Raw genomic sequence first — 24382 nt, 5'->3', positions numbered from 1 at the left:
TACAGATTTTATACAGACTTCACCAAATGATGGAACAGAACAATCAACCTTTGCCTTAGAAACTGTTTTATCAGTGTGGAGAAATCACCTGAATAGTGAAGGTGGCTGTAATTTCACTTGAAAATTGTTCTGCAAAGACTACAGAAGTTTGGAAGAGTCAGAGTCTATAAAGCTTTGGCCTGATTTTATGAGAATTGTGATAGTATTATATAACTCGGAATTTCCATTCATAAATGTTATACTGATGATTTTTTGGAAAAAAGTGTTATGGATTTAAACAGCTTAAATAGTTATGATCTCACTTGCCAGGGGAATTGCTAAGTGCTTTTTGTCTTTGCTAGCTTTCAAATAATTTATTCTTACTATTTCATTGTTCATTTAAAAATAATTTACAGTTCAAATCATTCATTGTCCCCCAAAGCACTCAACCACCTGCACATCTTTCAGTACATGCTCCTGTCTTATGGAAACTGGATTTATACTGTCTCTTATTTAATTCCCCAAAGGCACAAAAGCAGTGGTGGAAGTCCAGAGTTTTCATGGCTCATATCACCAGCTAAATATAATTTATTTAAAGTGATTGAAATTTAGCTATTTAATAATAGAAAAGAAACACGGATGAAGCACACAAGGAGGCACTTCGGGGTTCCTCAAAACATATGAGTTTGCTCCTTAGAATATTAATTATGTTAGAGTAATACAATTTTTTTCTTAAGGGAGACATTCTGTCTTCCCCAAAGATATTAGAATTCATAAAAATAATCTTTCCCTTTTTTTCCCTTTTCTTGATGAGAGTCTTATGGACTTCAAAGATTAATTTAAGAAATAATAAAAAAAATCTCTTTTCCATATGAAATCAGCTTTTTTTGTGCTTGTCTTCCTTGAACCTAGTGGAAAATCTCCCTGCAATTGTAATGCACACAAGTAGATTAGCTGGGACACATTTATGAGTATGTGCTTTTGGAGACGATTTAAATTAAATAATGCATATAATACAGGCTGCTGCTAAACTGCTGAATTTCCAGTGGGGGCTTTAGTTTTTTGCTAATTAGAATAATTAGCTCATCAATCTCTTTTTCAGAAGCAGGACATGTTCTCTTGTGGCGTTGTAAAGGCTTATGTTGGCTGTGTTGGCTCCTCTACGCTCAGAGACAAGTTTTGTAAAAGCTCCAGATCCCATGTTTGGGAGCATGACCATCTCCACTGAGCATAAGGGGAGCCTGAGAATCTGGACAGCTACCCTTGATTCAAAACAGGGAGTGAATATTGCTGCTGCCACCTTGCTGCTCCTTCAGATCCTTGAATTATCTGTGGTGTTGTCCTTTCATCTCCGTCATCTGGGGTTCATTCCCAAACGATGCATAAGGAAAGAGATTTTCAGTTTCCTATTTTCCAAGGCTTCCTCAAAAAAATTAAACCAACCCACTCAGAGAAAATTAAATTACGATGGGAAATGAATTTTGAATTATTTCTGAGTGATGAAATAAGGCACTAAATCCACTTTTTCAATATTTTTCACATACATAGAAAGCAGTTGGAACTGAAGAATTTATAAAACCCTTTTAAAATTTTTAGAGAATAATAAAGTGCTTTCCCTGCTATTTTGTTCCTTATAGTTTAAGCTGTGCAGAATCAGCCTACTACCTAGCAAAAAACCAAAAAATCTGAAATATTACATAATTATTCCCTCAGAAATGGAGAATTTGCAAAATCCTAAATCTGGTATAAAAAGTAACTAATTTATCATTTAACTTAATTTAAATCCAGATTTTAAAAACCTTCTAGAAAAAAAAATATGAATGATTTTAAAATAAAATTTCTGTTTGATACCAGAATGTGAAATAATCACGAGAATGTGAAATAATGTAGTTTTGAAAATTTCAGGTGTATCACATTTACAACATCAAGGCTTTTTTCTAAACATTGCCAGTAAAAGGACTTATCAAAACTGCAGCATTTTCACTATCTATTTTCACTGTCCATTTAAATTTTAACAAAAAGCCTATTTCAATAAAGAAATTAACTCTTCTGGGTTTGGGAAGTTTCTACAAGTTTCATATTTTATTTTCATTTCCTTGCTAGTAAAGAGGTGGCAAAAATAGGCCAAGTATTACTATTTGCATACTCTTTCTATATTTAATTCAGGTGACACTCAATGAAAGCTGAGAAATCAGAAACTTTCTGACTAATGTTTGCTGGGAGCTGTCACTACAGGCAGCTGGGAGGTGTAAGAGAAAATTCCCCAGCAGTTACAGGCGCATTTGCAATCTGCAAAGAAATCTCATGTTCAGTTTTTTTCAGTGTTGATGTTTAGAGTAAAATGAGTTGAAACTAACATGATTTTAGTTTTTGTTTGTTTTGTTTTTTGGTGTGTCTTCGTTGAACTGTTGATCAGAATGGACCAGACTGGGGGTCCTTGACCAGGATTTGTTCCATGGTGTCTTTAGGCTAAGCATCAGTAATGTGTTTCTCTCAAAGGATTTTGTCCCCTTTCCAGTGGGGATGTTGTCCTTCTGACAGACTTTCTGGAGCAAGACATTTCACAAAATCCATGCTCCTGTGATTGGCAGAAAGTTCTTCTCATGATTGATTCTTTTCATTTCTTATTTTTAATTAGGGTTATGCACCTCAGTGCAGATGCTGGTGGACACCCCCTGCAGAAGGAACCTGTGAGGTCTCATGGCAGCTCTGCAGCCAGGGAAGGAGCAGAAAAGGCTGTGGCTAAGCACAAACCCATCTCTGTTGGAACAGGACACTTCTTTAAGGACTAAAATATGGAGAAAGTAAACAACTGGCCTCAGAGTGATTCACCTGACAAGCTTCAAATCCCTGCCAAAAGGGAGAGTGGTGACAGAGATTCTCAACTAAAAGACTTTGCATCATATATCAGCTTTAACCCGAATCTTGGCTGTAAATAGATTTATCTGCAACTTTTTAAGTTCACATCCACAAAGCTGAACTCAGTACCTCTAAAATGCCAGCCAGAGCCCTGCCACTTGGAGCAATTGTGGGAAACTGGAAAGAAAGCTGTACAGAGGAGAGCTCCTGGTAGTGTTATGGGATGCTGCTGCTTCCAGCTGGAGGGCACATTTCTTGTGCCAGAAAAACGATGTCCCTCTGAACACAAACAATTCCCTTCTTCCCTGTAAATCACTGCCAGGCTTAACAACCAGACCCTGCAAAACTACTGCTGCTACAGGTGAGGAAGGCAGCGAGGGACAAGGAAAGGCTTTCTTAGGAAGGAGGGCTCCCAAGCAGTTTGGCCACCAGAGGACATGAGCGCGGGAAGCAGATGACAGTCACGCTCGCCATCTAATGGCCAGGAGTCAGAGATGAGGGAGAGATGGTACAGGTACTGAAGAGGGAAGGGACTCACTTTAGTGCAGGTTTGGGGCTGAGCCCTGCTGACTGCTCCTGTTTCTAACTGGAAATTCCATTTGGGGCATTCGCATCAGGGAATGGCAAAAGATGTTTAGAGCTGACACTGAACTTTCTGTTGAGCCCTGCAAATTGCGTGGACAGCCAAGCTGTGCTTATCATACAGTCACATGTTCTTTACTGCAGGAAATGTTTCAGCACATCTATATACTTTTGGATATTCTTTAGACAGTGAGAAGTAGAGAGGGGAAAAAAGACTTGTTCCCATTTATCCATTTATAAGGATGCTGCAGACAAAGCGCATCCTTGATTAAAAAGTATTAACAGCTCACCAGAATCTGTATTTCTTTCCCGAAGCCTTTCCAGAGTGCCACAAGATAGAAGAGTTTTCACCAGCAGAGTGCGATGTTTCCCTAAAAATATGGCAGCATGACTTACCAACATTGAAAAAGGTACTCCCACTCTGTGTAAAAGATGTTTTTTACTAAAGACAACTTGAAAAAACCAATTGCATTTTCTGAAAGAAGGTGCCCTTAATAATTATCATGATAATCAGGGAAATTATGCTGTAAGGTTCAAATATGCACAGCTGTAACAATCTAATTACAGTGACAATTTCTGGCAGCAAGTCTATGTTTAATGGAGTGCATAAGTATTACATTTAGCATGTGAATAGACAGTGAGACTAACCATGTGCTTAAAGTCAAGCAAATTACTGAGTTCTTTTGTAGATCACATCATACTTAATATGCAAATTACTGCTAGGTTGACTTCCCTTTAAAAAAATAGATTTTTTTTTTTAAATTCTAACTAGTTTGAAACATGCACCTACTTTCCTGGAGGAGTTTGTTTTCCCTTGTTTATCCAGAGCATCATCATATTGCCACTCTAGTTTTCCCAGAAAAATTGTGTCAAGATTAATCCTTTTCCTTTTTTAAAGAAACATTAGAGGAAGGAAAATAGCTAAAGATTTTCTTTTGAAAACAAATATTACCCATTAATTACAATGTCTGTCCAACAAACATAGTATATAGTTCAAATATGCAGCCAAAAACCTCTGGAGCAATCCTTCAGGCAAATGAACTGAGTAAACACAGTCAAGGAAATGGTAGAAAACCACAGTCATCCTCACCTACAGCAATGCATTCCACATCCACTTAACCTGTCATGCTGTAACTTAGTAAGAATACTGCTTGGACCAAATGTCTACTTTGGCACCTTGCTAAAGCACATATAAGCACCCCACTTAGAATGTTAAGATATGAATAATATCAGCTGCACTCACCAAAAGATCAACCATCTTATTTCTGGAAGCCCTTTACCCATTTCAGAGCAGGACTGCATTTCTCCCTGGTGTATTGAGTGGGGGGTGCACTTCCCTTCATTTTAATGAGTAAATTTGGCTCAGGTTATAGTCAACAATGAGAAACAGATACTTCCACTGAGGATTTATCTGAGTCTTACCTTAGTCTTAGGGTCTTTGGCCTTTGGAAGTGCACATTTCCCCCTGTGGCTGCACAGAGGGAGCCTGGAGTGACTAACTTTGGATGACTAACTATTTAAACAGCTGGCTTAAAGAAAATAAACCCCAACCATATCTTTAGGGGCACTTCTTCCCCCCTTCCCCCCCTCTCCCCCAGTCCCCCCCAGGAACTACGTGACTTAGTATGCATGACATTCCTACAAGGGGAAGGGGGCAGGCAAGGAGGGGAGGCCAAGGAGAGAAGAGAGAGAAAGAAAAAAATGTTCTTTTCCACTCTATACTTCCCTTTCAGTTTCTTTCTCAAAACAGATGTGGGGAGCCATTAAATGTCAGCTCAGCCAGCATGGCTCAAAGCTCAGTGTGACAAGGTCATGCAGAGGTGGCAAATGAATGTACAATGAAATCAGCAGAGTACTGCTGGCTGCTGCAATTCTGGTCATGCAAGCAAGAAAATAAAGAGAAACAAGAATTTTTGCATAGAAATGGAAAGAAATAAAAATATACATGCTTTGTATGTCATACCTTGGTATTTTTTAGTTTATCATCATTTTTAAGCATCACTGAACTTTCAAATCTGATCTATTGTTAGAAAACTAAGCAAGCAAGAACAGTTGTGCTGGAAACTATATAAACAGCGACAGACATGCTAGAAATTTTTCTGTGGGCAGGGGAAGAATCTGGCAGGTATGCAAAGAAAAAGAAAACAGAACAGTTAGGAATGTGTGAGAAGGCTTGGAGAAGAACAGGAGTCAAGCAAAGAGTGGCATCCACGAGAAAAAATAAGCTGTGCTTTGTTTTGTGTTATTTTGCACTAAAACACACAAGTATATGCACATGAATGTGCATATATCCATTTATAAAACTGCATGGTATGATAATGGTTTATTATATTGAAACTTTTGTCTTTTCATGACCTCTGTGACCTCTATAGTAAACTAGGATTCAGGGGTTTTTTCCTCATGGAACTGCAAGATATAAAGAAACTCCTTTCAATAGAAGTAGATATCCATTGATCCTGCAATATTTATACAAAATGTTAAAGAACAAAACAAGGTGCTTTAAAAAAAAATTAAGTTCTAAAGTTCACAGCACCTTACAAAGCATCAGCCAATATTTAAACTGGTGTGAGTGGACTGTCAAAATGATGCACTCCATATCCTGCCCTGGGAATCACTTTCTGTCTTGACAAGACAAAATTAAAGATTTAACTAGTGTTTTCCAACCTATTAATCTAATTTTTTTCCTGCAACAGGATCTGCCTGGATGACATATGAGGCAGGTGTGCTAATTTTAAAAGCAACTTCCCTCAGGATGTGGAGCCTTTCAAAGATCTCAGCAGCAGCAGGCTGTCTGCCTGAGAGAGCAATTTCCCCTTACAGCTGGATTGAAAAAAATAGAGGAATATGTTTAGACATTTGCCTTCATATTCTATCAGGACATAGGGTTTAAGTATTTTGTAATGGAGCAGTTCATTTCCTCATTGTTTCAAACACTGCTGCCAAATACACAGGAGAAAGTGCATTCTCCTATGAGAGGCATAGAGAAAGCTTTAAAATATGGATTAGAGAATAAAACATGTAAGCATCTGCCTTGATTAATTATTGGCATCTGTTTATAAGATGTAAGTTTCTGCTTGTTCCTTTAACTATATGAAGTTATATGATAATTATATTATGAAGCAAACAGGTTTACGTGCTGGAGCATTTTGGGCCAAGACAGACACCACAGAAAGCTTTTCCTCAAAAAAAGAGGGATGGAACCTGGTTTAACCCTTGGACCTTAGCTGTGCAATGTCACTCCTGGTCTCAGTGATCCTCGCCCACGCTGCGATTTCAGTCTCCATCCAAACGGAGAGGAGAAGCCAGTCCTTTAACCCAATTCAGAAAGCTGCTTGTGCCTAAAATAATGGTCATTGCACCAACACTGACTTTGACTTGTCCTCTGTCTTCATTGAAGGTCTTGGTGGTGTCAGGGTGATGGTGCAGTGGGACACAAGCACCTTGATGCAGCTGCTGCTGGGAGTGGAGTGAGAAGTGACCAGGGGCTGTGGTCAGGGAGCTGTGAGGGCTCACAGAGTGAGGGGTGGGCATGGCTGTGCACTGGGCTCAGATGTGCTGCCAACCAGCAGGAATCATGGAGTCAAAGATTCACATTGCAAAAGACCTCTAGGATCACCCAGTCCAGCCATTAACCCAGTTCAGCCAAATCCATCAAACCACGTTCCTTAAGGGCTGTATCTACACGTCCTTTCAATATCTCCAGGAATGAACACTCAACCACTTCCCTGGGCAGCCTGTTACAAGGCTTGATTACCCATTTGATGAGGAAATTTTTCTTATTATCCAGTCTAAACCTCCCATAGTGCAATTTGTTGTTTGTGACTTGGGAGAAGAAACCAACCCCCACCTGGCTGCTACCTCCTTTCAGGTGGTGGCAGAGAGTGATAAGGTACCAGCTGCCTTTTTCTCCAGGCTAAACAAGCCCAGCTCCCTCAGCTGCTCTTCATAAGACCTGTGCTCCAAACCCTTCACCAGCTCCCTTGCTCTTCTCTGAACATGTTCTGGTATCTCAATGTCTTGCAGAGAAGGGCCAAAAGACTTGATTAATTCCAGACCTTAGCAACCTAGACTCCACTTCTGCGTGTGCTGTCGGCTTAGGCTTCATGGGGCTCACAGATGAGATGTGACAAAATTTGGGGTTTTTCGTAGTTTTTGGTTGGTTGGTTGGTTGGTTGGTTGGTTGGTTGGTTGGTTTGTTGTTTTTTGGTTTTTTTTAAAGAAAAACTTTCAAAATGTAACATAGCATTGAAAAGCTGCATGGAAAATCCTGTGGGGTAGCAGAGGTGTCTCTTCTGGCTCTCAATGCATAAAATTCTGCTGGTCATCCACCTTTTTTCATGCCAAAGGAGGATGATCCTTATAATTCTTCAATAGCAGAATTATCAATAATTTGGAAGCCACTATCCCTCCAGAATGTCTGCAAAGGGCCAAGTATAAAACATAGAAAGCATTTCCATCCAAGGTTTCCTTACATTACATTAAGATACAATTTTTAGGTCTTTATTTCACAAGAAATAATAACTAACATCATAGTGACTAACGTGGGAAGAGGATACTCAGGTAGGGATCAGCATTAGCTCCATTGATTTCTTTGTGCAAATTGCAATCCTTTTCCCTCAGTAATATGGCATGGAGTGTGGCCCAGGCTTACACCCTAAGCTGAGGAGTCCTTAGTGAGCCCAATGATTTGCCTGGAAAATGCAGGAACAGGCAAGAATCTTAAGATCCCAAAAAAACCTATTTCTTGTGGGAATCTCCTCACTCAGTCAACAGATCCCAGGTTAAGTTATCAGATCTACTTAATGTTGACTTTAAAGAGAATTAAGTACACCCAAATATCTCTGAGAGTCTGGGTGGTTCACTGGTTACTGCTAAAGGACTAAAGGTCTCCCCTAATATCAGCTATCTAAAAGTGCCTGTTGTGAGGTAGTCCTTCTACACTCTCCTACAGTCATTGGGATGGCAGTGAGAGGAAACTGGAGAGTGATTCATTTCCTCAACCTCTATCCTTGGATTGGCTGAATCATCTAAGACTGCCCTGGTTGTGGGAAGAGTCTGGGCTACAGCTGCAGACAGACTTTAGGTAGGATGACTCGCATCCTCTGCGATGCTTTCAGCAGCAGCTGGGGGAATCAGGGAGTGCCCATTTTTTCTGCGAGACTAAGTTTTCCAAGTCACTTCCATTTTCTTTGAAAAAGACTGTCTGCCAGGCTGCTAATAAAAGTTCCCCTTACAAAACACCATTCACCTAGGTAGAGGACTGATTGCTGATTCTTACTTTTAGTGGACACATTTTGTAGGCGTTTCCCATCCTGGCTGAATTTCCTCAGTTTGGTTACAAGAAAAAGAGCGGTCTCATGGGCCCTAAGGGAGGCAGGATATTTTACACTTATTGCTTTCCCATTATCCAAAGAAAGAAATGGGATTGGCTTGATGCTTGTTGGCAGTTCTATATTATGATGTTATCTTCTAGGTATTCAATCTTTTTTTCTGAGGCTTGAAGTTAGGCTGTTAAGTATCTTAGGATGCTTTGGTTTTGTATCCTACCATTTAAAAATGAGTGTAGACTTTGACCTTTACAGATTTTCAGAGATCTCTCTTGTCTCTTCCACATTCTTTGAAGAACCCACTAAGTTATTACTTTTATTTGCTCCATAAATATCTTGTGAAATTTCATTAGAATTATTTGGCTTGAATACATTTATCTCAACCTCACTGCCTAACTCAATCTTCCCATAGCTTGAATGCCACTCCTGTGTTCATCTGTCTGAACTAGTGTGATTAAGTCCTCACAGAATTTACTTTTTGGCACTCAAAGGTGTCTCACTTTCCTTAAAATTTCATAGGGAGGTTTAAGTTTTAGCCACTCATTTGCTCAGAATTTTTTATTTCATGATTGTGGATGACTGTATGCCTCACCCCATATTAAGGCAGATGGACATCACCAGCTAGGTGAGGGAGTGGTAGGGAATAAGACCTTCTGAGACAAATCCTGGGAGGTACAGCACTTCTCTTGGGAATGGGAGATGTTGTGATTTCAAGCCATGCCCCTTCTTGCCCCTTGTCCCATACCAAGTGGTTTCAAGCCATGCTCCTTGCACTCATGCTTGTGCAATGTTTTCAGCCCATCATGGTCAGAATGAGAGATGAGGTTCAAGATGCTCTCCTAGTATGTTGAAATTTTAACCCCATAGGGTCTGAGTAACTCCATCTACCTGGAGGTTGCCCCATCTTTGATGCCAGAGTACAAAGGGCAGGCACTAGCACGTGCTGCACCTCTGCTCTGCAAAGGGCCAGGTGACATCACAAGGGGAGGACAGAGGGGTTTGGGGTCCCCCTGAGCACCCGTGGAAGGCACCACCTGTGGGAGATGCCTCTGGTCCCTCCCTAGTCTAATCCAGGAAACACAACTACAAGCAGACTGCATCTTCCCCTGCAGCTTCCCGAGCTCCCATTGTAGGCTTCAGGACAAGTATAGCAGCAACATTAAGGCAAATTTGCCTTAATTGCTCTTTCCCCTGCTCTCCAGGCTGTAACTGAAATGTTCAATGAAGCATTGCCTATGTTCAGCATCTGGATTATGGCAGGCTGGATTTCATCCATCTGATGCTGATGATGTATTTGTAAAATCTCAGAGGAATACTGATATTATGCAACCACACAAGTACTTTCATACATCACTTAAAAAGTGGCAGACTTATATAAAGTGTTTAAGATGCTGAAAGAAAAATTATCCCAAATACACATTTATATATACAGAGTCATTTTACAAAGTCTCTTGAAATCTTGCCCAAAAAAAAAAAAGCTTGGGTCAAAACTTTGTGTCAGAAAATAATTAATCAGTTCTCTAAGGTAGACTGATCAGTCTCACTCTTTACTTCATTCTTTCTCCATTACCAAATCCCTCCCTTAATCTTTCATTCCTTTCCTTTGCCCATTAATTGAAAACAGTAGTTTTCTCTCCGTGAGACAGTTTTGACTAGAAGTATCAAAAGTGATTCTCTGATGTCCCCATCTCAGTTGATATTGCACACCCTCAGCCCTCCTTATAGTCTGGGGACAGTAGGGGGTGGCCACCAAATTGACCTATTTTGGCACCAAACCACAGGACAAAGACAAATGCTAATGGCATATTAATTTAGATAATATCCATAGCATATCTTAGCTGGTGCAAAAGAAATAGTGGATTCTTTTAAGGTTTTAAATTCAAGGTGAGTTACTATGGATGCTGGAGGCAGATGGGCAACTACACGGTTTAATAAGCATATATGACTTTTTATGCTGGCTGACTTTCTGTGTTATCTTCCCTGAATCAAAAGGGACTTTGGATATTTGAAAGATTCAATGGCTGAAATAAAAAGAGCAGTCCCATATGTGACTTCTTTGTCTGTGTCTAGTTTCAATTATTCAAGGCAAAGGAAAATCAAACTGCTGAGCTCCAAAAAATTGCCCAAAGCATAATGACATAGGATAGCTCATTTTGAGCAATCCATTCCTAAGTGCATTCATATAACTCATGCCCAGCTCCACTTGGCCTTACCTCAGCAAAACAGTATCCCCTGCAAACACCAACTCTGTTTCATGGTATTATTTACTTTCTCCCTAATTGTGTTTTGTTTGCTAGGCATTACTGTTAAAAGCATGATTGTAGAGCTGGTGAAAAGCAGATGCATAAAAGGACGGAGGACTGGTTTGAATTGCAATAAAGACCACTTGCTGCCATTGTCCATCTCATTCAGAAGCTCTAGGAAGGGAAACAATACACAGGAGCCAATGAGTAATACAAAAGTAATCAATAAGTCTGAAAACTTCATCAAGCCATTAAATGAATGACTAGTTTGCTCTCATCTGGGACAACTGCCTAAGCATTCAGTAGCAATAATATCCCTCTGGCTAGACATCAAGGTGGCACCATTGGTGTGACTGAACCATGGTCACCACGCTTTGCTCCTTCTCTGGCTAGAAAACAGAGAGGCAGTCTCAAAAGCCATGACAAAAATTCATCTCAATGGAACCTGGTTGGGCTGCACTGGTTACTCTCAAAAGCAGACAGTAAAAAGCATTCTGAGGAAGATTTAATAAAGGTAATGAATGGCCAGTTATTCCAGTTAGAGAACAACTGGAAATATCTGTTTCTCACATGCCCTCATAGCAAAAGCAGATCTCCAGTGAGAGTGGAACACCATACATCTGCTGTTGGTAAAAAGATTTCTCATATAACTAAAAATTAACTATATGAATTCCCATTAGGTATCAAGGAGAAGAGTTTGGTAAAGCTCATGAAAAGTGCTGTGAAACAAATGCTCAGTTGTGGTCTGTTCTCCTGAAGGAGTATAAATCCTCATGCCTCACTCCAATTCACAGTGGGCTTCTCACATCAATAATGCAGAAGCATCCATAGCTCAGTCTTTGCATGGGCCCTTGCAACTCTGCCATATTGATCACTTACTGTACTCCAGCCTATTTTTCCAGCTCTTTCTAATCTATGGCACTATTTTTTCCTCACTATCCGAGTTCAGAGTCCCCATAAAAGATGTTTCCCGTAAGTTTTTTTTGTTTTTTTAATAAAGCAGTTACCTATTCTTCTTTAATCTCTGTTCTACTAGGCCTTGCATTCTAATGTCTTAGGCAGCATCATCTTAATATTTTCCAGAAGCAATATTAACATATAATAGAATATTTTCTGAGCATATGTTAGAACTCAAATTACAGTTCAGCTAATGAAGCCATACAAATGTTCAATTAGATAAAACATATGCAGTGCAGTCTACCCACCAAAGTACTTGCCCAGCAGTTGACTGTAATGAGATAATGTGGCTTCCTATCAGTTCTGCTTCTTCAAAGATTTTGGGGTGACTTAGTGACTTAGAATATTGAAAATTTAATTGAAAACAAGTGAGTGCTTATCTCTCTGCAGGTTGTTCATCACTGGGTCCCTCATTCTTACCAAGAATAGGAAACTGAAAAGCCTCAGCATTTCCTCTTGACTAACTCCCTTCATTCTTCTTGCTCATCCTCTCTTCCCTAAGGAAGGAAAAACACCATAAATTGTAGGGTTTCATCTTTGCCTCTGTTTATTTTCACTTTTAAAAATGGACAAAACTAGTCTTCAAAATCTTTGTTTCATCTTCAAAATAAATTGTCTTATTTTCCAAATACAGTGTAAACAGCAGCTATTGGCAAAGTCAGCAAATCCAAAGCAAGTTATTTATGGAGCACATAACCATGGAGTTGGAATCCCATATGCTGTAGATAGATAGGGATTCTGAAGCAATTTTGACCAGTGGTATGGGCTCAAGAAAGATGTTTGAACAAAAACCAACAGACTCTTTCTTTTCTTGTTGAAGTTTTCCATGGCTTCATTGAGACAGACAACTGAGTACCATCCTCCTGCTATCAAAGAGTGGCATTCCTATTTTTCTGATAACTTCATATTACTCTGGGAGAGGAGATATAATTTTAGATTTCTCATAGTAATGAATTTTAGGGAAAAAAAGCATACTAATTAATTATTAGTATTCCCTTAGTGGTCAGAGCCTTCCTCGTGGCCGTGTGTTGGACTTGCAAACACAGAACAAAAATATGAGTTTAGACTCACTGCAGAACTGGAACAGTTGTTTTGCTCACCAGCAAATGATAAATTAAGTTCTTGCTATGACTCTGCCCCAGGATCAGCAGGAGAGAAGCTCATTAGACCACTGTAATTCATTACTCACTCAGCAAAGAAATCAGCCCACATTTACAGAGTCCTAGTCCCTCACTCTTTTGAAGATTTTGAAGCAAATTTGAGGTTTTTCAACTTCATAGCAAAGATGGTGATAGTTATAAGCTGCATGTGAACAACAATTTTGTGCATGAACCCACTGCAGGGCCGTGTTTCAATTCAGTACCATTTTTAATGGGTGAAATGTGTGGCTCAGTGGATGCTCCTGGGATCCAGATGAGAGAGCTGAGCAAACTGTGGGCTGTGCAGTGCATACTGCTACCTCCAGTGCTAAGGAGGGGTGGGATGTTCCACAATGATGAAGTTTTTCAGGAAATCCATTTTGGCTGAGGACCCTGAATTTTTTCCTCTTAAATAATTTTGCCCATGCCAGTAACACATCCAAATAGGAAAGGTTCTCTATTGCCTTGCTGCTTTGCTTTCATTTTAGTGGTGTGTGAACTGGATGTGCAACATTAACCCTTACTGCCTGGGGGGGGTATTCTCCAGCAAGGTAAAAAATGTTAATGTGAATGACCCTCAGGCTAAGAAATATAACTAAAACATTGAGTCAATATAGCATAATCTAACTTCTATGTATGTTTACTGCGTTATCATATTATGTTAAAAATGTTATGCAGTATGTTGGATATGTGTCACATATCCCATATTCTATGTTCTGTGTTACAGTACATATATATAATATCTATGATATATTGTATTTTGTACTACACATATTATATATTATACATACACATATATATACATACACACACACCACACACACACATATATAAAAATATAAATATATATAAAAATATATATGTGTGTATATATATATATATGCTGTAGGTACATATATATATAAAGATTATCATCACCACAATCTCTGGCCACACTGTCACAGAAATGGTAGAAACAAACATATTTTTGAGGAGTCAGGGTTCTGGTGTGTGTTAGTCATGGTCTGGTCAAACATTAAGGAATTCTGGAGTGATGTAATTTCTAGATCTTTGATAAACTTAGGCAAGAGCAAAGCACTGGAGACTCAAAGTAGCTTATGTGCCTGCTTCAGGACACATATGGATCTTTTCTGATGAAGCTGACCTTCAGTGTCTAAAGCCTGTGTTTTCTTGAATACTGATGTTTAATCTGTGCAAACCCATGGCAATTCCCAGTGAAATTTGAACCCTACAGTTATACATATATAATTGCATTCCCTCCAAATAACCAACGTTGGACTAAGCAGTGCCAGGACTAACACTAGCAGATGCAGTGTGAAGTTTATTGTGGGAAAATGATCCCTTAAGGAACTTGAGGGTGTGTCTAAATGAACAGAACTGACGTCTATGCTGAGTGTGTATTGCTGAGAGAGAAATGAAACTTTCCATCTAGTACACGTCTCCCTCCAGCTGTCCTGTTCAGGCATGGCTTGATTTTAGACCTGGATTCTTGGAATATTTTGGCTTTTATGACAAGCATTGCGGACGTGTACCATTAAAAGCTTGTGTCGATACAAACCACAGCCCACTGGTGGCAGCAGTTCGTCAAGAGTGGACAAACGCTGCTTGAGCAGCAGGGGCTCTGCACGCAAACACGTCACTGTGCATTTGTGGGCAGGAACAGCCAACTCTCACATCTAGCTCAGTCTACAGGGACACTCCTCTTTCTTATCCCAGAGTGTGTGTTTCATGCAGACCACTGCTGTGAAAGAAAACTTAAATTAAAAGTGAGAGAGACAATCGCCCAAACACCACGAGGCTACGACTTGAGATGTGCTGCCTTTGGAACGTTTGCTACCATCCCCAATCTCGCATCTGTTCTGTATAAGGCACAATGAGTAACCACAATGAATAACTGTAATAAATGGAAGTTGGACCCTTATTAATATCAATAGCAAACCCCCATGGACTCAAAAAAAAAAAAAAAAACCGCAACCTACACATTTTTACTCCTTCTCCTTCTATGCAATAGCTTGCATTCAGGTTCAAGGTAGCTGTACACCTTTCTGCATAAATGAGCTCTGCTTGTCTGCCTGCCTGCACTGACATATTTTGGCAATAATCCACAATGTCAATATGTATTAGTGTTACTGTTGTTGCTTTTCATGTGTGTAGTAACTTCCTACCAACCTTAAAACATGCCAGGGAATGCTTCTGTTTCTGTTAGACATAAACAAACTTGTATCTGAGATGATGAGCATGAGGTGAAACTTGAGATGGCACAGACCCTGTTATCACAGAAGCTGTGAGTAAAGCTGAAGGTTCCTCTTCTTGCAAGGGAAAATGGACACTGCTCCATCTGTTTCCACCACTTCTTTTTCTGCCATCAACCATGTCTGTGGGTGTATGCATCTAAGCCTGACACTTTAAAAACAAAATTCACAAGCTCTATCAATTTTTAATCTCTAGCACTGGTCCATACCTTTCTGTGTGGAATAACCTGAACACTCCTATGGGCAAAGTGGTGCATTCCTGAGCCCCCTGCCAGCTGGTCTTAATGACCTCAAGAGCAAAACTAATCCAGGTGAGATTATTTGAAAAAGTGAGACAGTGATATAGCCTGAGAAAATTCTAATTACCTACCAAGCACAGGGTCCTTTTCAATCCACACAACCTGCATGTGTGACTTTGCTACAACAGACGGCCCTGCCAGTCCACACCTCTGCTTCCACTTAGACATTTGGAATTCCCCTCCAATTTAAAAGAAAATTGTGAGAGAAAAAGACCTGCAAGTTTCAGGAACTGCGTGGGGGCCAAGGACACGTTTTTCAGGTGATAAGAGAACTGTGAGATGAGAGAGGCTGTGAGAGCTATAGAGCTATGCCTTTCACCTTTAAGAAGGTTAACCTCCAACATACACCCACACCCACACACACACACACACACACACATGCCTAGTCCCTGATACCAGTGGAATACACCATAGACAACTAAAATCCAGGATTATAGCAGTTACAAGAAGCACTTCTTCTCCCTTGCTTTTTACAAATTGGCACTATAAAGAAAGCATCACGTCAAGAAAGTTTAAATGACTGGATGTGTTTTACCTCAAGAGCTTCATCCCTCGCTCCTTATACTGGTGTCAGATTGAATGTCAAGGATGTGAGACAGGTTTTGAGCAGACCTCCTAGCTATTTTTATATCTTGTTGGGTGGCAAACTTCATTTCTTCTATTTTCTTTTTTTCTTTCTTTTCCCCTAAAATTAAATTAAGAAGGGGATAGTGTTGAAAAATAAATAGATCAGATAGATAAACCCACATGTAAACTTTGAAAAACCTCATCTGCCTACAACCTTACAAGAGATAAAAGATTGTTGCACTTGTATGGGTTTGGAAAGCCAAAAACAGAAAGAAGCTTGATAGCTGAATATGCTTAAGATGGTTTTAAAGCAAATGCCTCAGATATGGCTAGCAGCCTTCAGCACAAGCGGCAAAATCCGCCCAAGAAAATCAACATAAAGCAATAAACCTGGGGTGAGTTCCAAGCTGCCACTAGTTTAAAGCCAGCTCAGAGATAACGCTACTCAGAGCACATAGCACAGGTGTGGCCTCATGGGTAGTGCCTTTTCCAAGCTAAATAAGTAAGTCCTTCCATATGCTCATGCACGGTGACTTACACTGCTCTTCCGTGTCATGCCAACTTGTCATAAGAACGTTGGTTGTGGAGGGAGGGAGCCCCACTTTGGAATGACATAATTCACTAATTAATGATGCTGGGTACATTTTATCACTCTGAAACTCATCCAAGAGTACAGTATGCAATGTGGGTATCCTGGGGATGGTCTCTGACAGGTATTTCCTTATTTCTGTGCTTTTCTAAAGAGCAAGTGGACTGGCAATCCTCCAGGGGACTGCCAAAGCCCATACAATGGCCTAGGCAATTTGACGCTATTAGTCATTGTTTCGTTCTGAGTGTTTACTTCGGTCATTCCTTTTTCAATGGAAAGCTGGTTAGAATAGCTGCCTTGTCTTTTGTATGTTGAATGGACACCACAGTATTTCAAATGCCTATCTAGCTTTACCTTTGCATTGAAAGAAACTCATATTCAATGATGGCATAAAAATACAGTCTTTTCATTTACCTGAGATTTCTGTTTGTAATCTCTATTGATACCCATACACATGCCATAAAATTAGCACTTTTGTTTAGGAGAAACCCAGCATTGCAGGGAACAAGGGGCTGCTGAGTTGCACTAGGAGAAATGATTCATCATGCTTTTTGTGCATGCATAATGCTGATATTGTTATTTACATGCTTGCAAAATTGTTGTTTTTACTCATAAATGAGAGGAAAGTTGCTGCAAAATTCAGAAAGTGATGGCAAGCACTTGTGAAACTTTGGCACAGAGATGCTTTTCTTCTGGCAGGAGATATGCTAAGGTATTGTTTTCAGTTCTCTCAGGTACTTTGTAACTCAATCACTGTTTCTAGAGATAGCTTTCAAACGTAGTGTTTACATATAGAATTATACAATAACTGAGGTAGGAAAAGACCTGGAAGATTATGAAATCCAATAATTAACCCAGCACTGCCAATTCCACTGCTAACCACGTACCTACCTGCCCTGTGTGAAAAACACAAGACCAGTAACTGGAAGTTTGGTGTTTCCCTGCAAACTTACAGATATCCTTATGAAACTTTGAGACATAGATCTCTTGCTTCTTCTCTATTTATTAGAAATTTCAGACTATGATGGCAATAAATTCTTAGCATCCCTGAAAAGCCAGAAATGACAGCTGAAGGTCCCCTCATCTTGTTTGCTTTGTTATTGATGGTATGCAGGCAGCCTTCCACTTGCAGTATTTGGATAGCCTGGCTTCCAAACTGTTGCGTTGCCACAGCTTTTCATGTGCATTAAATAAAGGCTCAGCACTCTTCACTTATTGTTTATGGGTATAGCAAGGCAGGGAAAACAGAGTCAGGCAGATTGGTGTGGGAGAGGAGCATCTGCTCCTGGAGGGTATTTAGCTTCCTGTGCAGCAATCTGAGCTTCCCAGCCTGGCTTCTCTTTTCTTCCGCTACTTTCTGAAAGTCATGACCTGTTGCAAAGTTCCCCTTTTGTCAAGCACTGTAAAAAAGGAAATGTCACTTTTTGTAAAGCCAATTAGCACCAGAACCTGTCCAGCGACGACAAGCATTTTGTAATCCCTCTTCTGAAATCGAGTGGTGGAGGGATGGGAAGGTTCTCCTTTTAAAAACGTTGCTCCATGAATCAATTACCCTTTTTTAATTGTAATTGTCGGTAGCAATTTGTGGAATGTGGCACACCACAAATATTGTGCTCTGGTGTTTGAACAACTGAACACCCAAGCCCTGATGTCACTGTCAACACCCTGCTGCTGTTGGCAGGGAGGCAGTGCCGAAAGCGACTGCCCAAAGGGATTGTCTCTTCACTTACACTCTCGGGCTCACTGCCAGCTCCTGTTTCCTCTAGCAGTATATGGAGTGAGAGAAAGCATCCTCTCTCAGAGAGTCAAGCATGTGAAAAGAAGATTTCACATGTGAAACTGAGACCTGGAAAACAATCACTTGGCTTCCCCTTCTTTAATTTATTTCCCATATGATGGAGAAATTTGCATAGAGTTTATTTTTAGCTTTTTAGTCATTTTATGTGCCTAGAATCCCATTTTGAATAATAAGTTGAGATGGGAATTAACCTTGGGAGCTTTATCACATAGGTGTTGCATGGTCCTTTACTTTTTTTCTTTTTTTAAAAATGTGTAAATTCTATGGCAGAATAAGCATAAGGTTAGAAGACTTGGGCTCCTGATCATGTTTCTTCAGATAGAGTTCAAGGAAAAGTCTACTGAAGTGAGTTGGAGATACAGACACTTCCACTGACAGCTGCTAATATCAGATTAAGCCCCTGTTCCATGGCCTTGAGCAAGTCTCATATCACATTTAAGCAAAGAGAATCAAGATGTACTTACCTGAAGAAATGCTCATGTTCTTATAAGGCTTCAAATTTGAACGTACAAATGAGATGCAAGAACTATGGTTTAGCAGTTACTGCCTTTCCTGCAATGTGAATTCCATAGAAGGCAAGGAAGAGCTTGCTGCCTTGTTCTAGTTATCCCTTGAAGGTGTTAGGGGAAAACTGCTAGCAAGGGTCCAATTTCCTCCTTGCAAATGGAATCACCAATGTGCTGAAAAGTGCTTTCCTTTAACATGCAAATGACTGATAGAGGACATGTCTAGCAGGGTACTACAACACCAAATATTAGTTGACTTTTTCAACTCATTTATTTAATTTTTTTTTTAATAATCACAGGAAGAAACTGCTGACACAAAACTCAATAAAGCACTAAAAAAAAAAAATCAGCTCATTAATATCCAAACTAAGAATTCCTAAGCTAGCTATCCTTTACAAATCATGGCCTTGAGGATGTCAGCTCTATCCCATCTAAGCATGCTTTGTTGTCCTCAGAAGTTACTTAACACGACAGTTTTGCATGAACATGTATCTTCCTTGCTTCCTTGTATCTTCCTTAATCTTCTCCAAATAACAACAAACAAAAGCAAACATAATAAGGAGATGTGCAATTTCTCTAGCTACACCACTAACGCAAACCATTGTGGAGAGGACTTAATTGTACAGAAATTAGCTGACCTCTTGCCACCAAAATGCAGCAACACTCATTTTGCTTCACCTGAACAATCCTGCCTTCGTATGGAAAGCACATGTAACATTACTAAGGTACTATGACTACCTCAGATACAGATACAGACTCCACCAGAAAAAAGGTATAGGAAGGCAGAGAAACAGCAACAGTGTGAAACTTTTGCCACTGTGTCTCAGAACTATAATTGATTCTAAGCTCAGCAGTGGAGTCTGGTTTGTAGACAGCAGCAAAGCTCCATCTAAGGCTGTGTTTTACACTGATTTAGGGGATCCATGGCTCTGTCCCAAAATGAGAGAAGAAAAGAAGGCAATGTTGCTACTGGACAAGCAGTTTCTGAAAAAAAGCCAGACCCCAGTCATACAAACACTCGCTCTTCTTTAATTTCAGGAGAACATTTCCTGCAGTGAAGTCAGGGGAAAACTGACTTGTTTAGACAAATCTGTGAGAAGTTAGAGAATCCACAGAGGAGAACAATTCTAAAGAATATTTATATTACATTTACTCTCACTTAAAAATCAGGAAAATCTTTGGGAAAACTGAAAACTGGGTCTGTAACATTATTTGGGATGCTTATGAACTGATCATCGGAAATTTCACAATTCCTAGCCATAAGATTCAATGCCCTAAAGCATCAAAGCAGTAAATGGCCATAAACTCGTTCTACAGAACTTGCTCAAAAGCTAGCAAAGTTAGCTGGTAGCCAACAGAGAAGATCCCTTGGGAACATTTTTATGCCATTATTATGAAAAAAATGTAAATATCCCAAATTTATATGATCTATTCCTGGTCCTTGCTTTCCTGAGAAGTTCCTTTGGCCTTCAGTCTTGCACGGTTCCTGACTCACACCATGTTCATCTCAGTTTTGGAGGTGTTCATGCACTGCAGGAGGAAACTAGACTTTATACACCACATCTCCAGATGCAATGGAGCTTGACTTTAGGAAGACTGTGGGCTGACTGGAAATCCTGGTTTACTAAAGTATTGTTGGGATTGCCATGGGGACAAGATTTTACCTCCTCAAAAATACAGCTCTGGAAATGCTATGAAAAATAGCCAGCCAAGGGGGGGAGGACAACCACAAAACAGAGAAAGCGGCATCCCCAGGGATTTTACTGAAACGTATTTACAGTTCTCTTTGCATGTATTAATACTGTTTGTGACTCAGGGCTTTTAATTCAACATCAATCACACTTGCATCGAATATCCTGCTGGGAGGCAAGGAGCAGGGAGCAATGTGCTCCGTGGTTTCCATTCAGGTACACCAGGAGGAGCAGAAATTAAATGAATCCTCACACGCCTGCTCCTGAACCCCCTCAGACCTCGAAAGCGAGCGTGCCTTTGCTGCCGTGCAGGGCTGCTGCCAGACAAAGGCGCAGAGATTTCCCCGTCTCCGTGTCAGTCAGCCACACGCACACGCACACACGCTCCCCCCGGCGTCTCTCGGCTCTTTCACGTGAATACTTCAGTTTTTTCCCAATGCCGTATTTGCAGAAACAGGAATCACGCGTCCCATCCGCTCCCCGCTTCTGCCCCCTCCCCTGCAGCAGCTGCCCACCGCGCCGGATGATGCTGCGGCTGGGAGCGACTGCTGCTCGGGCTGCCCGTCTGAATCCCCCGAGCCCGGCAGCCGCTGAGCACATCTGGAACACCGCAGCGGGGGCAGGCAGCAGCCCAGAGCCAGCCCAGGGCCCCCGCAGCCCCGGCCTCGGCCCCAGCCCCGGTCCCAGCCGTCCTTCCCTCCGGGCACAGGCAGACTGGGCCGGGCGGGCGGTGCCAGGCCGGGGCCGCCCCGCTGCTGGGGAGCGGGGCTGGGGGCAGGGCCCGGCGGCATCTGGCCAGAGCCATTGTCTGCTGGCCCGGCACCAGCGCCTGGCCTGGGGGCGTTGTGGGGTGGTTCCCTCCTTCCACTGCAGCGGGGGTGCAGCGACATCAGCAATGGGATTTTGCTGCCCCTGCATCGGGATGCAAAGGCAGCGGGGGGTTGGGGGGCGCGCCGGCGACAGCTCCCGGAGCTCTGAAGGGACGAGGGTTTCGGCTTTCCTTCTAAATGCCGACATTTGAGTAACGTTATCAGCGAGATGATATTGCTCAACCGGGAGAGCGTCACGCAGGGACGTGGAGCACAGCCACCGCCCGGCTCCAGCCAAGCACAGCCCTCCGCCGCCGCGGGAGGCGGCCGGCTCTGCCCCTGCCTTGGCCCCGGTCCCTGCCTCTGTCCCGGTCCCTGCCCCCGGCCCGGCCCGGACACGCGGCGGCCCCGGGACGGGGGGCCAGGAGCCAGGGACAGTGGCCGCCCCTCCCCGGCCCGTCCTGGGGCTGTCTCCCGTGGGCCGGGGCAGGGGCCGAGGAGACTGGGGCGATGCTCGGCTCCGAGCCGAGCTGAGAGCTGTGCTTGTGCCTCCGAGTGTGTGTGTGTGTGTGTGTGTGTGTGTGTGTGTGTGTGTGTGTGTGTGTGTGTGTGTGTGTGTGTGTGTGCGTGTGTGTGTGTAGCTTTGTGTGCGTGTACGCGTGTGCGCGGGGAGCAGCAGGGCTGGGCGAAGAAGGGAGGGGGAGGAAGCAAGGGGGTAAAGAAGAAAAGAGAGAGAGAAAAACGCGGAAAGCGGCAAAATGACATCACCTCATTTGCATAGGCGCGGGGATAAAACCGCCCCGCCAGCGAGCGCCCTTTATACTGGCGTGCGGAGCGGCGGCAGCAGCGAGCGGCGGGGCTGAGCATCACCGCGCGGCGACACCGGTGGGTCCCGCCGCACCCCCAGCCACCCCCCGGGTCCCTCAGCACAGGCAGCACGAACCGGGCACCCTGCCGGGGGGGGACTGCGGGCAGGGCAGGGCAGGGCAGGGCGCGGGGGCTTTTGTCCGGGGGGCTGGGAGGGAGGCGAGGAGGAAGGGAGGGGGGCTATTGTCCGGCTGGGGTATTGTCTAAGGGCGCGCCGCTGCAGGGCGGTGGCGTGCGAGGCGCAAGGCGGCTTTGTTGCCGGCACAGGGCTATATTTTTAAATTACTGTTCCTTTAACGAGTTAAAAACGCGGTGAGCGCCGGGCGCGTCCCCCCTATTGTACTCCGCAGCACGCAGATAGTGGGACCTGCCCCCGGTGGAGGCTGGCGGCGAACCGCAACGCTTGGGATGCTGGATTAATACAGACGCTTCCCAAAAATTAGTATTATTTTTAAATATGTCGGGGGTGAAGCGTTTGACTTGCAGCGAGCTTGAGCGTGCGGCTCCCGCGGGTGCCCGCGTTGGGTGCGGCGGGCGCGGCCCCGCGGGGGCACCGGGCAGCGCTGGCCGGGGGTAACGGGCTCTTCCTTCCCCTCCTCCGTGCGCAGAGACACCTGCCAACATGTCCGACAAACCAGACATGGCTGAGATCGAGAAATTTGACAAGTCCAAATTGAAGAAGACAGAGACGCAAGAGAAAAATCCGCTGCCTTCAAAAGAAAGTGAGTGAGGGCAGGCGGCAAGGAGGAGCAGGCGCGGAGGGAGGGAGGGAGGCAGGGAAGGAGGGAGACGGGCAGGGAGGGAGGGAAGATGAAGGGGGGGAGGCGGGAGGAGACAAAGAGGGGCGGCAGGCGGGAGCCGGGGTGCGGCGGGTGGAGGGAGGGAGGATACGCGGCTATGTCTGTGCTAGACAGCAAAAACCTGAACCCACCGCCTAGCAGCGCTTGATTTACAATTATCTACACCCCGTTTTGATCTGTAGCTAAAAATATACATTTATTTTAGCAGTTTATGGCAATTGTCATGTGAATGCATATCAGGTTCTCGATTTTCATTTCGTTTTCTCCTTTTCTGTTTTTTCCCCCCCTTTTAGCAATTGAACAGGAGAAGCAAGCGGGTGAATCGTAATGAAATCTGCCCTTCCAAATTATGCACTGTACATTCCACAAGCATTGCCTTCTTATTTTACTTCTTTTAGCTGTTTAACTTTGTAAGATGCAAAGAGGTTGGATAAAGTTTAAAATGACTGTACTGCCCCTTTCACATCAAAAGAATAGAGAGAACTACTGACACTGAATGAAGGCGCTGCCTTTCCCTCTGCCTGTCTGGCTTTGGTCCTGGTGGCATGAAAGAGCTTGCATGTTGATGAAAGAAGAACTTGGGTGGGACTACAGTAAACTAGAGTAACACACGAATAAATGCAAAGCTGTACCAAGGTCCTGCGAGCTGTAAAATGCAGTTAATCGAGTGCCATTTTTTTTTTTTTTTGTTCAAATGATTTTAATTATTGGAATGCACAATTTTTTTAATATGCAAATAAAATGTTTTAAAACCTGGATGGTATTTATGTCCTCTATTTGGAGAACTGTATCAATGGATAAGAAGCATAAGAGCCGGTACTGAGACACAGGATACTATAAAACCTTTGGAGATGCCTCAAACATCAGTCACCATTCTCATTTTTTTCAATATGTGTGCTCACCAATACATAAACTTGTGATCCTCGAAGCTAGTTTTTAGACAGATTTCAGTAAAAAATTGCATATCTTGTAATTTATCACCATGTGAGTATATTCCTTTAAGTATTTCTTTTATGTAGAGATAAAGGCAAAAAAATCAGGCTGCATTTATTGCTTTGCCCCACCCAGAGCATAGCTCTTTTATTAAGAACCATTCTGTACTGTTGCAGAGATTCAGC

At 42.4% G+C, this 24382-nt stretch overlaps 1 protein-coding gene across 1 annotated transcript; it reads left to right on the top strand.

The window, feature by feature from the left end:
- The first annotated feature begins 22360 nt into the window (after positions 1-22360).
- On the top strand, positions 22361-24020 carry TMSB4X (thymosin beta 4 X-linked). The gene is made up of 3 exons (XM_054627803.2): positions 22361-22482; positions 23073-23186; positions 23558-24020. The coding sequence occupies exons 2-3, from the start codon at positions 23087-23089 to the stop codon at positions 23590-23592; spliced, it is 135 nt and encodes a 44-aa protein (XP_054483778.1). The 5' UTR covers positions 22361-22482; positions 23073-23086; the 3' UTR covers positions 23593-24020.
- The last annotated feature ends 362 nt before the right edge of the window (positions 24021-24382 follow it).

The sequence above is a fragment of the Agelaius phoeniceus genome, chromosome 2 (genome assembly GCF_051311805.1).
Source record: "Agelaius phoeniceus isolate bAgePho1 chromosome 2, bAgePho1.hap1, whole genome shotgun sequence".
NCBI lineage: Eukaryota > Metazoa > Chordata > Aves > Passeriformes > Icteridae > Agelaius > Agelaius phoeniceus.
The sequence above is the reverse complement of the archived record's forward strand: the minus strand, read 5'-3'. Positions and strand labels throughout refer to the sequence as shown.

Coding starts and splice junctions, on each gene's coding strand:
- TMSB4X (XM_054627803.2), top strand. CDS start 23,087: ATGTCCGACAAACCAGACATGGCTGAGATCGAGAAATTTGACAAGTCC. Junction 23,187..23,557: donor TCCGCTGCCTTCAAAAGAAA/GTGAGTGAGGGC, acceptor CCCCCCTTTTAG/CAATTGAACAGGAGAAGCAA.